Source organism: Lagopus leucura, unplaced genomic scaffold, assembly GCF_019238085.1.
Source record: "Lagopus leucura isolate 7727_CA_CO unplaced genomic scaffold, USGS_WTPT01 Super-Scaffold_100004, whole genome shotgun sequence".
In the NCBI taxonomy this organism is placed as follows: domain Eukaryota; kingdom Metazoa; phylum Chordata; class Aves; order Galliformes; family Phasianidae; genus Lagopus; species Lagopus leucura.
Window position 1 is genome coordinate 40,600,049 of NW_024962264.1, and position 14,889 is coordinate 40,614,937.

Genomic DNA, 14,889 nt, shown 5'->3' on the forward strand with positions numbered 1-14,889 from the left:
CGCTGCCAGCTCTGGCTCCTCCTCCTCCTCCTCCTCCCCTAGCTAGTGCAGCACGATGCCTCCGCTATCCACAGTTGCACCAGGCAGGCTGCAAAATCGTCCCGCTGCAGGCAGGAGGGACCCGAAAGGCTTGCCGGGTGCCGTCTTCTCCTCTCGTGCCGTGCGCACCAGGCGGCAGCTTTGTTTGAACCGCGGAGCAGCCCCGAACCCACAGAGCCCGCAGCGCGGGAGAACAAGGGGAGGAATTACAGGGGGGAGGGCAAGAGAATCAAAGTGTTGGCACGTCTGTGGTGCTACCGTGAAAACATTCGTTTCGTAAAGATGCATCAAATACATCCGTCTCATCCGTGAGTGCACCTGGGGAAAGAGACAGCCCTTCTTCCTTCCTGTCGCTGAGTCACGCACTCGCACCGGGCTCTGTGAAAGCGGCTTCGATAGCAGCGCGTTGCTACTCAACTCCCAGCAGCGTTATGTAGAACTGGGCTGACAACGAATCTGGTTTCAGGGTTTTCTTTTGACCAGATTAAGTTTTCCAGGACTCCAAGCGAGGGATTTAAACACCCACCTTTCCCGAAGAGAAAATGACCTAAAATTCAGAGTCATGACCCTCCTTATCATGTGAATGGAGTGGCAGGAAAGAAACAACAATTCCCCCAACAACTCAGGGAACACAAGAGTATTAGAAAGGATTATCTTTTAATAATGCCAGTAAGCTTGAAAACACTTGATGTGTAGAGGCACACTTCAGACTTTTGGCTGTTAACACAACCCTGCAACACACGCACACAGTTAAGGAGGCAAGAGACAGCAATCACTGTTGGTGTGGTTATTGCTGTTTTTGTTTTTGACAACCAGCTCCACTGAAAAAATGCCTGTATCTGTGCTTTCAGTGCAATGTAGAAAGTGGATGCTATCTCCTTCTGTTGCAGGAGTGTTTTGTCTAAACAATATTTGAGTAGTGCCAGTGTATTACATTCACCAATCAGCTTAGAAATATTACCTATTAAAGTTCTTTATGCAATAAGTAATTTATAATGATGAATTTGAGAGAATTTTCATTTTCAAAATAGCATAAACTTCCTGCATTGCTACAAGTGTGGAGATCCCCTTCCCAAGGTAAGCCCTTTATACCATCTACAGAAGGAGGACTTTGGCCTTCACCTTAACCTCTGCAAACACCGAAACAGAATCCTGTTGGCCTCAACTTTCAACATTTGACTTTACATCAGTGAGTAGTGGTGGAGCTGTTTTGGATAACTTAGGATTTTTGTTCCAACTTCATCCTGCTTGGCTGCTGAGGTCACCTGAATGAAATGCCAGAAAGCGTAACTCAAAATCCCACAGACAAACTACACAGGATTGGAACATTCCCACTACAATTAAAGGTAAGAGCTAAAGTCCATAACCAGTCTGAGGAAGCAGGCTCCACAATACTTCTCATTTTAAATCTGTAAGCAAACACAAACAAGTTGTACAAACTGACTGATTGTACAAAGGCTGATTTGAACCAGGTATGTTCTTTATCTTTGAAATAAAATAATTTCTATTAATGCCTTACCAAACACTGAAGAACTCCAGTCATTTAAAAACGTGTCACTGTTACAAAAACGAGTACATGTTTTTCCCACTTTTTAATGACCAATAATACTCAGTAGCATTTATCTCTTAATTCTTCCCCTATATTTATGAGTTTCATACATATTTTTCATAGATATGAAAAAAAGAAATGGCATATAGCTTCATTCTCAAACAAAAAGCCATATTTATAGGAATTCAGTCCATGTCATTCATGTCAATTTTAACTGTTGGTGTAACAGATAGTTCTGGAATTCAGATTATTCATTGCCTTAGGTCTTTGGGTCATGCTTTTTTTTTTTTTCTTCTTCTCAGTATGATTCCATACCATGACAGTTTCCGATTCATAAATCAAAGCTTCATTGTGCTACTATGATCAATAGTAGCAAAAAAAAAAAAAAAAAAAAAAAAAAAAATCAATACAAACTCTTGTGGATACAATCATTTTGAGAGAAGTTTAGTTTTAATTTTTAGCAAGAACTACGTTTCTGTCTGAGAGTCAAGCAATGGAATATCTAAGCACAGAACCTAATCTGTAGAATTGATAATATCTGTCCTGTATTTGTACATTCACTAGTAAATCCTTCTGGGAGAGGAACATATTTGCTCTATCTAGAGTGGTAAAAATCTCACTCCTTTTGCTTTATACCAGAAGTAAAATATATTCTGGAAAATTCACATGTGTATCTAAGAACACTGCTTACACATATACATGTCTATCAGAGTGATATTCTTGAATAGTGTTCTGCACATGAAAAACAGAAGAAAAAGATAAGATATTTTCAAGACCATTTTAAGAGTGATTATGTCACTAATGAAATAGTTTGGGCCTCAGTTTTTCTCAGACCTCTTTGGTACTAGTAAATGTATTAATTTTGAAACTGACTGTGAAACTACATGATTCTGTAAGGCTTACAGCATGTGGAGAGCATAGTCTTAACAGAAATTCTTTACAGAGAGAGTGGTGAGGTGCTGGAACAGGCTGCCCAGAGAGGCTGTGGATGCCCCATCCCTGGAGGTGTTCAAAGCTAGATTGGATGGGGCCCTGGGCAGCCTGGTCTAGCATTAAATGGGGAGGTTGGTGGCCCTGCATGTGGCAGGGGGGTTGGAGATTCATGATTGAGGTCCCTTCCCACCCTGGCCATTCTGTGAACAGCCATTATAACAATTTATCTTCTATCATCTCTGCTTCACAAAGACAACGTCTATAATCTTCATATGCCTAAACAAAAAACACTGTGGAACCACAAGGCAGCCAGTCCTACTGCTTCTAATGGTCATAGCTTTTTAGGCTATGACTTCTTGTTGTTCAAAATTCCAACAGTCTAACTTGTCCAGTGTATGGGAAAATGGATATTGTAGTTGCAGAAAACAGCTGTGCATGTACACTGACTCCTTACTGTATGTGCAGGAATTTCTTCTGCCCATGCACTGTACATCCAGTGTCTCTGACAGTCTTGCACCTTCTATTTTGGATGTCAGTCTCAAGTCAGATTCTTTTCAACAGTCCAACACAAACTATTTTTCTATAGTCATTACTGTTTTCAGAAACCATTCTGCTAATGATAGAAGTGAGTAGAAACAAAAGTCTGCAAAGCAGGATAGATTTTCAGGTATAATTTGCAAGATCTAGTGTGTTCTCTAAAAGTAGATGTCTGTCATGAGTAACAAAATCATTTCAACCTTCACATATACCACTCCTGCTTTCTTCTGTTGTTTAAAATAAATATTAAACTTGATAATTTTTTGGCTGCTTTAAAAGTAGTCTGTTTTCTCTGGATAATTTCTTAATGCTGCTAAGAATTGTGAATGTTTAAATTCTAAATATTTTCTAGGCTGAGAATAACGATGGCATTAATTCCTTTCATTAGGTTTGCTTAAAACAAGACTGAGACGTAGAATGAGATCACATAACCATAAAAATGCACCAAATTTGTTCTAGATTACACCCTATAAATGATTCAAAACTTTGAAAACTCTTAACTGAGAAACATGATCCTCACTTTTTGCCTTTCATTGTATGGATTTCCATCTGCAGGTAGAGTTGATCACAAGCTCCATCCTCCATCAATGACAACTTCATTGCCGGTCATGTAGGCAGACTGAAATTACATAAAATATAGTATTTTTTTTAAATGCTATTTTTTTCCACAAGTAAGTGCTTTTTTAAAAAAATAAATACAAAAAAATATACACTTTTTCATACTTTTTTTTTTTTTTTTAAATAAGCTTAGAAACAGAAGCCTTTTGGCTAACTCAAGGGAGTGCAGCAGAAGCAGTATTAAAGGCAGTAAGACTAAAATACATCCTAAATGTGCAAATTCGCGTAAGATAGCCTTCACAGATTCCGCCTGCAGGAATAATGTTTTACACTATGATATCATTAGCTCCATATTTCATATTTCAGCTGAGCTAAATATGACTTAGGTCAACCAGTAAGGGGACCTAAATGAAAATTTAGATGACTTAGAATAACAAGGGGAAGAACTGAGCTGGAGACATCCTTTGCTGTATCCCATTCTGAAGCATATTGCAGAACTGGAATTCTGTTTACAGAAGATCACAGAAAACCATGTGATCAGACTGGAAAATTAGTAGCTTTACAGAAACACTGTTTGAGAACACGAGAAAGAAGATGAAAAGATTATGATAGGTGGAAACATCAAGACTGAATTAATTGCATTAAATTATTCTGCTGTGCCCAGCAGGATTGCTGGGCAAGTTCATTGGAACCTAGTTCAGTATTAGATCCATTGTGAATGTATAACATCTGAAATAAGCTTGATACGTGTTCATTAGTATTAATGGTAATTGCAGTGAACATTTAGAGTTTGGTCTATGAAAACCTCAATTGTTCTATTGTTTTCCTTAAGCCAAAATGGTAGGCTTAAACATAGCATTAGACCTCTTAGATCAGGCCTCTCTCTCATGGGTCTACACAAGTATTTTCTCTTGCTTACTGCAAGCAGGTAATGACAGTACTAATTCTACTCCCTTAGGAAAATATCTAACTGCAGAGCAAACAAAACTTGCAAGAGCAGACAAGCCCATTTCTCCTATGATTCAGAATGATCTGGGGTCAGTCAGCTTTCTCAAATTACATGGAAAAAAACCTGACTATGGCACCAAGTATGTAATGCCTTAATCACTGTCAACATTCAGAGTAATTTTTGTATCAGTTTTATTCAGTAAAGTTTTACTCAGTAAAGGTTTGGGGGTTGTTGTTTTGTTTGGGAGGTAATAATCAAGCTCATAACAAATACAAGCCCTCCTGGAACAAATTCTCTTTACTGAGAAGCAGCAAAATAAATTGGGATTGTGACAGGAAGTGTTATTGTTCCAATACTTACTTCCTCAGAAGCCAAGTACACAAAGAGATGGGCCACTTCTTCAGCAGTAGCCATCCTGCCAATCCTCTGTCTGGCTAGGAAATCTTTCAGTGCCTAGATATATAAAAGCATTTGGTATGTTGAAAATATAAAATAATTATTTTAATCCAAGTAGCATGTGATGTGTACAAAGCAATACTGGAAGCAAGCCATATGTTATAATTTTTAGCTTACTGGGTAGAGAGTGTGTGCTAGAAGAAGTTATAACGGTCACTGTTGTACAGATTTCATGGACCTGAACTTCTGGTTGCAGAATAAAGCCACTGAAGCCCTTTCTCTTTGGTGGATGATATTCCCAGACCCTTCAAATGAGTCCTCACAGTCATTGAGTTAGTACAATTAAAGATCCCAATTAATTTTTAAACACATAGGTCAGAATGCCCTCTCTATCATTGTTTTGTACTGGTCTGTGTTTACTGAGCAACAGTGACCTTCCAAGGCATTTTAAGCCTCCCATCCTCAGCAGAAATTCGCCAAGTTTTCAAAGACAATACCTACTGTTATATTATCCTTGGTACTCTAAGATAGGAATTTTCTTAGTTTGAGAAGTGCTGCAGGTTTGTTTTAGTAATTGAAAAAAGGATAAACATTGGTGCATACATGAACAAACTAATGAATTGTTTGCTCATGATATAGGCTGGTTGTTTAGCAATAGAGATCAGTATATTTGTTTAAGGACTGATACATTAATTTCATAAAAGAAATTGGTGAACGCTAGTTCTGTAACTTCCCATTTCTACTTAGCTTGGCGTGTGAACGGCCTTGTTTAAAAACTGTCTGGATGTGGTGCTGTGAAAGAAACCGCTTTTTTTTTTGGGCGGGGGGACATGATTTAGCAATGGGTTGTTTCAGTTAGGGTAGGTATGGTTAGGGTGAGGTTGAACTTGATGATCTTTAAGGTCTTTTCCAACCTGAGCAATTCTATGATTCCCTCAATGGTCCTGCTTCATGAGAAGCCCTGGAGACAAAGTAGACTGCTTCTATCTTCGCAGCCACCAGGTACAAGAATTTATTCCTCAGATTTCTCTCATACTGTTTTGGATTAGAGCATACTAACATAGAAAGTTGCTCATTATGGGCTAACAAGAAATGGAAATTTGGCAAGTTGGGGGAATACTGCTGAGTTCAGCCAAAAGTCTCTGTGATGAAACTGATGATGGAAAAATGGGGAGAAAGTAAGTGGCTGAAAACCACCAGAGGCTGCTACCATGCATGCTCAGAGGGACATTAGCATATATTAATGAATTCTTGAAAAAATGAATAGGTATGGAAATGTACTGTTTAAGTATGTCTTAACTGTTTGAACATAGAACTAGAACTCTGAGAGTGCACTTGTTTTGTCAAGTTGTCTGGTACACATCGTGAGGAACAAAGGAATGCTGCTTTCTAACACCATGTGAAAGTTCAAGAGTTTTCTTCCCAAATTTTGGATGACACTCACCTGATCTGGGTTAGGCTGGGCTTTGATTCTTTGCTGTAAAGATGGTGTGTCAACAGTACCTAAGCAAAAATTGTAATTTCAAAGTTAAAGCTCAACTTCATCAGCAATCGTAACAAAAAGTGTAGTTAATGGGTTCCATTTGTATGTCATAATACTGAAGTGTAACATCATAACGGAATTCACGAAAAGACTGCAAAACTATCAATATAGTCTAGGAGCCTAAATTTCAATAGAAGACTTGAGAATTACACTCAGTACTTTTCAGATGCTTGAAAAACAGCTAGCCTGTTACGTAGGCACCCCCTGCTTCTACATTGAGAAATATAGGTTTAACAATAAAAATACTGTGCCTCAAAATACTGTGTAATCTGTATATAACGAGCATGTGCTGGTTTAGCAAGTTGAAATTTTTAATTATAAAGTAAAAAGTTTTCTATTTTGAGAGTCAGAAACGTTTCAAATACATCATTTTTTCCCCCCCTTAGTTTCTTGTAACAATAGTTGCTGCTTACAAATCTATCTTTTGTTAATAATGTCAAATCATATTAGGCTGTATGCCTTTGATCATCCACTTGTATTAACAATGTACTGTAACAATACTTACCAGGACATACACAGTTGCATCTGATCCCTTGTTCAATGAAATCAGCAGCCACAGACTTTGTTAGACCAATAACTGCTGCCTTGGAAGTACTGTATACACATCTGTTCACAACTCCTACAGAAGGTCAGTATGAAGGCAGCACAGAAACAAAAAGTCAAAAAAGAACAGAGAGAAGTTTATTCAATATGCATCTGCTTCTGAACTGCAGTGTTTACTTTAGCTTGCCCTTGTGGAGAAGCTGTGCTAACTAGAACGCCAACTGCCAGAATTCTACTCAAGTACACACCAGAATAAAGCATAGGATTCTTCAATAACAGCAATCTGGGGAGTAGTCCAGAAAAAGTAACACTGCAAGCATACAAAGGATCATGAAGAGCAGAGTCTCCTCTTTTAGCCACCGTTACTTTTCGTTGGTAGTTATGATTGTATTGCTTATTGATTCATTGTTTCTCTAAGGAACATAAATAGCAAGAATCACTGAACAGAACTCTTTTCTCAGTTATTACATACTGATAAAAAAGATGCTACAAAACTTTCATAAAAAGATTCAAAAGCTCATAGACCATGACTTGACTGTTTCTGAAACTGCCCATGTGTTAATGTATATATATATTTTTTTTCTTCCTGCATTCCTCCTACGTTTGCCAGCATCCTCTAAATTAAGAGCAGTGCAATATTTATTGTCATTCTTACAATTTTCTAACCTGCCCCAAATATTATTATGCAGCTTTTCAACTTTTTTTTTTCTTAAGTTTTTATACACGTCACTGCAAATTATTATTACTGTTCTTAAGAAGACTGAAGACTTCGTAGCACCACTGTGTCCTTGCAGTACCACTTCACTGCCCTCATTGTGAACAGAAAGTCAGATTTGCTCACTTCAGCTGCCCTGGGGAGTACTACATACTAGGGAAAAAAAAACCAAGCATGAAGGTCTTTATTGTAGATCATCAGAAAGCAAAAATCAAAGCAAACACCTAGGCAACCTGAATAGAAGCAACCTGCACTGAACAGAGATACAAGCATCAGATCCAACACTGTAGCAAACCTTCCTTTATCAGGAGGCCCTCTGTTGTTACAAACCTTTGTTTTGATCACAAAACTTCATCTACAACAAACAAACCAGTATATTCCACTTCCTTTTACTGTAATTAAGCTGTAATTAAGAGCAACCCATTCTGTGTGCTGACTGTGGAATTACTACTGTACGTAACTTAACTAGAGCATGCTTCATCAGGAATACACACAAAGGATCAAAATCAAGGGCATTTGTTACACATATAAAAAAAGTTCTCTCTAGAACAGATATACAAATTTTTACAGAACACAGTGTCAACATGATAATTTAAGACTGATTTATGTAGGAATCACTGTAGAAAGCCTCTCACCTTTAATGCTGGATGCCACAGAAGACATATTTATAATATTTCCAGATTTCTGTTTAATCATCTGCAAAAGAACATTTACATCATTCAAACTGTTTTGTTATTTGCAGGCCTAGCAGAATAGCCAATAGCACCAACAGAATAGTCCTGTATACAATTGAAATGCAAGATAATGAGTCATAGGCATGAATATGTGCTCATTTATTTTTAATTTGTTATCTGAAGTAATAAAACAGATTCTGAAACTATCACTGAGTACTCTTGCCCACCCCTAGGATTTACCACCTAACCAATTGACAGGATTATTGAAGTGACACAACTGTAGCTTATCTTGTTCCAATTCACATCAGATAGAGCGGCTAAGGCTTAAAAAGAAAAAAAGAAAAAAAAGAAAACCTTTGAAGTGTGCTTGCGCTATAACCTTTTCAGGCATCTCAAAACCTGAAGTGTCTAAAGCTATTATAAACAACCTTTAGAAATGAAGATTAACTAATAAAAGTAAGGACTGGAGAAGAAAAAAAATTAGGCATCCAGTAATGGTCACAGCTACCTCTTTTGGCCTTTGCATTTACAGAAAAAGTTGCACAGCTATATGCTTATCTCAAATTGCAGTCTGTGACAAGCAATAACTTAAAACAGTCATATCTGATTGCAATGCAGAGAGCAACAAAGCCTTACTTTAGGAAGGAATGTCTTGATCATTAGATACATGCTGCGAACATTGAGGTTCATAGTAAAGTTCCAGTCTTGTTCTTCACAATCCAGAATGGTCCCATGATGAACAAACCTGGAATAAGTACACGATTACTGTGTAAGGTTTACATTTCTATGGCTTTTTATGCAATTCTGCCATTACCACTTTGTAGTATCCTTCCAATCCTGAAAATGCAGGAACAAGAGCCCTTTTGAAGGAAGTAGCAGTGTTTTTCATCAGATGAGTATCAGGGACACAAAGCAGACCAATGAGCAACAAAACATTTGCTAATAAGGAAATTAAAACACAAACACATGTTTAAACAAAGTGTTGTAAATCCACTGATTTTGCTCATTGTTGCAGAAGGAAGGCTAAATCCAACAGTATAGGGAATCCACAGAGTAGAGAAAACAGAGTTGAGAGCCATAGTATCTTGGCCTGGGTAACACGGCCACAAACAGTTCGCACAAAAAGTTCAGTTTTGATGAAAATATATATTTTAAGGATATAAAATGCATTACAACAACAACAACAACAAAATGGATTTAGGTAAAAGAAAGTTCTGGAGGATAGGAAAAGCTGAAAAAAGAAGTAGCATGAAGTAGAAGATGGTTACCCTGCAATATTACAGAGGACATCTATCCTTTCAATTTCCTCTGCCAGCTCTTCTATCTCTTGCTTTTTGGTGACATCCAGAACCCGTATTTGAATGCCTAGAAAAACATGGTTTTAGTTTAACTGGTTTTGGCTAAGAATTCGTACTTTATTTTTCTCAAGTGCTGAGGACACTGCACCTCCCATTCAAGTCAGTAGCTTGCCAGGAACAGACACCTCTCAGTGGTAAGACTTGGAGACTTACTGAAAGCTCACTTCACATGTGCAATGCTTAAAATAGGAATGGACAGCAGAGCATGGTATTCAAGTTTTCAGAAAGGAATTAAAAATACATTAACTGACTTAACAGCCACGTAGTATCACACAAACAAATAAGCTAATGTAATTTGCCATACAAATGACTTCCTCCTATAAATCTGAATTCCATTCCACTATATCCTCAAGCCAGGCAACTACAAAACTTGTATAATCCTAACAAGTTTTCATGCCCACTGTTATCAAATATTTATTACTTGGAACTAATTACATGTCTCACAATCACATTACCCTCTGTATACATGTAGTTCAGAATACTATGAAACAGATTAATATTTAATGAGGAAAAACGATTTCATATAAAGCATAGATAACTTTGGTGATGACACAGCTATCAAAATAGAAACAAAGAAAATCCAGCAGAAATCAGAATGAGTGTAAAAGGAGAAGTACTGCAGTACACTGCAGTAGTAGGTACAGTTAGGCTCCCAGGACACTACTGGGTTGCAGCATGGCCTTGGCATACCCTGCATCTAGGACTAAGAGACATCTAGTGCAGAACACTCAAGCTCCAAAAGATTTTAAAAAGCAACAACAACAAAAAAAAATCCACCACCCACAATTTATTCGTGTGCAAGCAGCAGCGACCTACAGTCTAAAAGAAGTCTACAGTTACCTATTGTGAGGATGTAAAGTGGAAGCAGAGTTTTCAGGAGTCCACAGAAGGGTGAAAGGCAAAATAAAGAATTTGGGAAGTCTGACTGAATGCAAAGAGGGGTGTGGAGTTTATTTTTTGTGCTTCTAATGGACTACTAGTTTAAAAACATGAGGTCAGTCATGCTGGAACAGAGGCCTACAGAGGTTGTGAAATTTCCACCTGAGTGGTCCTGAGTAACCTGCACCAATCAGACTTGCTTTGTATAAGAAACAGGTCTTAGCAACCTCCGGGGGGCTCATCCAGCCTACATCTGTGTCTTTTGAAGCAAACTGACAAGTCCATGAACATGCTTGACTTGCTTTGGTTAAATGATACAGACGCTTCTGAAGAGATTTGTGTATGATGATGTAATTAGTAAGACTACAGGCTAGTGATTAACATAAGCAGTAGAATTACCTCTTCTGGACATGATTCAAAGACCACAATGTGCCAAATCTTGAAGAAAGAGTTTAACTAATCACAAATCAAATGGATGGAAATGGCTGCAAATGGATGGAAAAATTGCTTTTTTTTCCTTCTGAGTACTAGCACAGGGAAAGCAAAACACACTTCAAATTGTAACACTTTCCTAAGCATGCTCAGAACAAACTGGTGAAGTCCCAGATTTCTTGAAGAATTACAGCAAGACTGCTTGCAGTGAACTCCAGTCAGAGAAGGCTAACATTCACATTAAAAGCTGCACCAGATAAGTGTTTTTGTTTATTTTGCTGTCACACTGTAATAGGAATTCATGAAGTTGACACCCAGTGATCACTGTCCTCCATCACCTTAAGTTAAAAGCACCTTTGGTTGTGAAATACAATTTTCTTGCTTTTTTTCTTTCAAGAAAGAATAACTTTTTAATAGTGTCCCACATTCGTACATCTCTTGTAATTAAAAATCATAGCTACTGAAAAATCTTTTCCTTGAAGCAGGTGTTTGCAATATGAGCTGGAAAGCAACTTTCAAGCCTGAGCATTTGTACAAATAAAATAAGCTCACTGATTGATGTAATTAGTTTCCAAAGATATGCCAATTCCTATTAGACAGTTATCTTCTAAATGCTTTCCTTGCTGAGTATGGACCAGGGAAATGCAAGGCACGAAATCTATTTGTATAGCTGGAGATTAGTTCCTATAATCAGGGATAAGCATTCTGTGTTTTTCACATGATATTTTCAACAGTCACTCCAGTAATCTTAAAAATAAATGAATAAATAGAAGTAACAAAGCATTCTGGAAGGAGGAAATCAGCTGCTTCTTTGACACAAGAAACACAGTTATTCCACACTCCCAGAATATCCTGTCTGAAACACTGATAATTGAAACATTTTACGTGTAATCTCTGCCATTATACACCACAGACTAAAGTAATGACAATAGCTAAATGATTACTCTCCATGTTTGCCACGCTTTTGTGGCCAGCCTACAACAATATTTATTATATTTGAACTAACGCTTACTGTAGATGATTTACCTGGATACTTCTCCAGTTCTTGCAGCTTAGTCTTATTGATGTCTGTAGCAATGACTTTGGCTCCTTCTTTAGCAAAAGCCTGAAGAATATAGTAAGAGATGTAGTTTGTTTTTAGATATCCCATATCTTACAAGAACAAAAACAGGTACTGAGATAACCCTGCTAGTTTCTGTCCACTGAGGAAGAAGGAAATAGCAGGGGCAGAACTTGTCAAAAGCAATAGTCAACAAGAAAAAAAAAAAAAAAAAAAATAAATCAATAAATGCTTTAAATTTTATTTTAACAATAACAAAGACATTTAAAAGGGTTTCTCTCACTTTCAGAAATTTAAACAGCAGCAAGCATACGTGATACGTATTACATTGACTCTATTGTTCCCTGATTTTTTCAGTAAGTAGTTCTGGCTTCATCTACAGCTTATTAATTTAAGAACTTGTTTGGTGCAGGTGTTGTTGCACATGCTAGCATCAGACATCCAGCTTAGGTACAAGAGAACAAATTTTATCTAACTCACGATAGCAGTGGCTTTTCCAATCCCTTGTGCTGCAGCAGACAGAAGTATTACTTTCCCATCAAGCCGCCCCATACTGCTGGCCTGTGCAAACAGAAACGATGAGTCTAATACAAAGTGAGTCAATATCATCCCCTGGGAATCAGGTGCAAATTCATTCCATAAACCAAAACACAATTCAGAGCATCTATACTATCAAGTCACAAAGCACTCTTCTGGGGTGCTGAGTCAGCCAAGGTTCTGAGGGGGCACTGCCTCAGTCTTGCATTTATAAGGACCAAAATGCATTTGAGCTCAAAAGCCAAGCTCTATTTTTATCAGACTCAAAACCTCATTTAAACAAGAAAAAAAAAAATGATGAGACAGAAGTAAAATAGCTTGTAATCTAGCATCTCCACTGTACACTGTATTCTTAGAATGCAGGTCTTTTCTATTTCTCTCAGACTACTATATTCAACTTCCTAGATGACAACACAATTTGCACAATACCCTCCAGGACTCTGTGAAATGCATTTTTTCCATTACCTAAGGCTGGCATTTGTCCACTTTGAATTTTCTTGAGGATCTCCCAGCACAGAAGATTCTCAGCTCCACAGAGTAAGAGGATGAAGATAAATGAAAATATGAAAATCCCCCCTCACTTTTACCACATCATTTGACATTAGAGAACTACTGAAGATGCTTGGGGCAAAAGGTGGGGAAGTTTTTTGTTTTTTTTTTTTTTTGAGTGCTGGATGACACAAATAACCTTCCAGGAGATTTCACCTTACTCAAGCTGTGGAAACCAAAAGGCAAAGTGCAGTTTTTTTCTCTGCCTAGATAGACACTTTCAAAGGAGTTATTGTTTGAAGTATACAGTGGTGAAAACAATCAAGCAACTGAGCTTCCCTATGTAGCTATGAGTGTAGGAATGTGTCCCTAAACCCTTAAGTTTTTAAAATATGAATCCAACATGCTGAATACTTCATTTGAGTTGCATACAAACACCGTTACTTCCCCTACATTAGCAACCAATACCACCGAGACAGTCAAATTCACTCTGTGATTTGTTAGTTCAGTTTAGGTTTTTACATCAGATTACTCATTCAATTTTGACTTGAAATCTTTCTTCCCCAGAAGCTTTGCTCCCCCCCCCCCCCCCCCCCTTTTTTGAGGCAAAACTAGTATATTTCTCCAAAGGTTACTGATTCAACATGGAACAATGGACTTCATTCTAAACAACTTGACTAAAAAGTTATTTCTGCTGTAATACAAAAGCATTATCTCACTTGACTTAAAGTCAGCCTGACATACATTTTTTCCAACCTAATTTTAGGGTTTTGCTGATAAAAGAACTGACACAAACGTAAAGAAAAAAAGCAAACAAAAACAAAATGACAAACCACCAAAATAGTCCACAATGTAAGCAGTAAGAACATGCATTTTTTTTTTTAACTAGAGAAAATTAAAAAAAATTGCATCTCTTTTTTCTAATTTGTGAAAGGCACAACACCTTGAACATAATTTTTTAGGTGAATAAAATGACGCATCTTAGGATGCCTCTGACATATGCTGTATCACTACATGAGATTGTGCCTGTGTTAGCAATTTTTTTTTCATTTTAACATGTGAAGATTGCAAAGTTAAACAGAGTAAAATGAGATCAATGTATACAATGAGGTAGCACTACCTCTGCAATGTACTGCACTTATAGCAAAAGTCCCAAGTTTGCTCAAAGCACTCAGTCAAGGCTGTGTAAACTCATTCTTTGCTGTTACACACATTTTCAATATTAAAAAAAAACAACCACCAGCTGAAGTACTTCCTCAAAACACCATTTAGATGTAAAATGCTTTATAAACACATTTTTGATCTGACAATGAGTTTTTGTGAACATTTGACACACCAATTCTATGAAGCTTTTGAAACGAAAGATTAACAGCCACTCACCAAAAGATCTCAGCCAGCTTGGTATGTGCAATGACCTTTGTTAAAAAGGAAGTCTTATGACTTTCCTGCTGTGCTTGTTGGGAGTTGTAGTCTAACTGGAAAGTTTCTCTATGATAGTAATTTCCTGTTGAAACACGAAGATGCTGCCATCTAGTGAAACTCAAGACTTCAAGTATGATTTTCTTCTGCACAGTGCAGGGACAAAGAAGGATCATAACGATATCAACCAAAAAAAAAATAAGGCTTTGTAACTCATCTGCCTCAAAAAAAAAAATTAAGTTTTTTAAAAAGCATTTCTCCTCCTCTCCCACTTTTTTG

General features: G+C 37.4%; 1 protein-coding gene across 4 annotated transcripts; it reads right to left on the bottom strand.

The window, feature by feature from the left end:
• Positions 1–55: 55 nt before the first annotated feature.
• BDH2 (3-hydroxybutyrate dehydrogenase 2) lies at positions 56–14,611 on the bottom strand. Of its 4 annotated transcripts, none has more exons than XM_042872252.1 (11): positions 14,572–14,611; positions 12,646–12,726; positions 12,132–12,210; positions 9,705–9,801; positions 9,073–9,181; positions 8,398–8,458; positions 7,010–7,123; positions 6,406–6,464; positions 4,926–5,018; positions 3,579–3,677; positions 56–357 (listed from the first exon to the last, which is right to left on the bottom strand). In XM_042872252.1, the coding sequence occupies exons 2-10, from the start codon at positions 12,715–12,717 to the stop codon at positions 3,624–3,626; spliced, it is 738 nt and encodes a 245-aa protein (XP_042728186.1). In that variant the 5' UTR covers positions 12,718–12,726; positions 14,572–14,611; the 3' UTR covers positions 56–357; positions 3,579–3,623. The 4 variants fall into 4 exon arrangements, with proteins under 4 accessions (XP_042728186.1, XP_042728185.1, XP_042728184.1 ...); XM_042872251.1 differs by lacking the exon at positions 56–357 and adding an exon at positions 680–1,448; XM_042872250.1 differs by lacking the exon at positions 56–357 and adding an exon at positions 680–1,945.
• Positions 14,612–14,889: the final 278 nt, after the last annotated feature.

Coding starts and splice junctions, on each gene's coding strand:
- BDH2 (XM_042872252.1), bottom strand. CDS start 12,717: ATGGGGCGGCTTGATGGGAAAGTAATACTTCTGTCTGCTGCAGCACAA. Junction 12,211..12,645: donor TTGGAAAAGCCACTGCTATC/GTGAGTTAGATA, acceptor TATATTCTTCAG/GCTTTTGCTAAAGAAGGAGC. Junction 9,802..12,131: donor AGAACTGGAGAAGTATCCAG/GTAAATCATCTA, acceptor ATGTTTTTCTAG/GCATTCAAATACGGGTTCTG.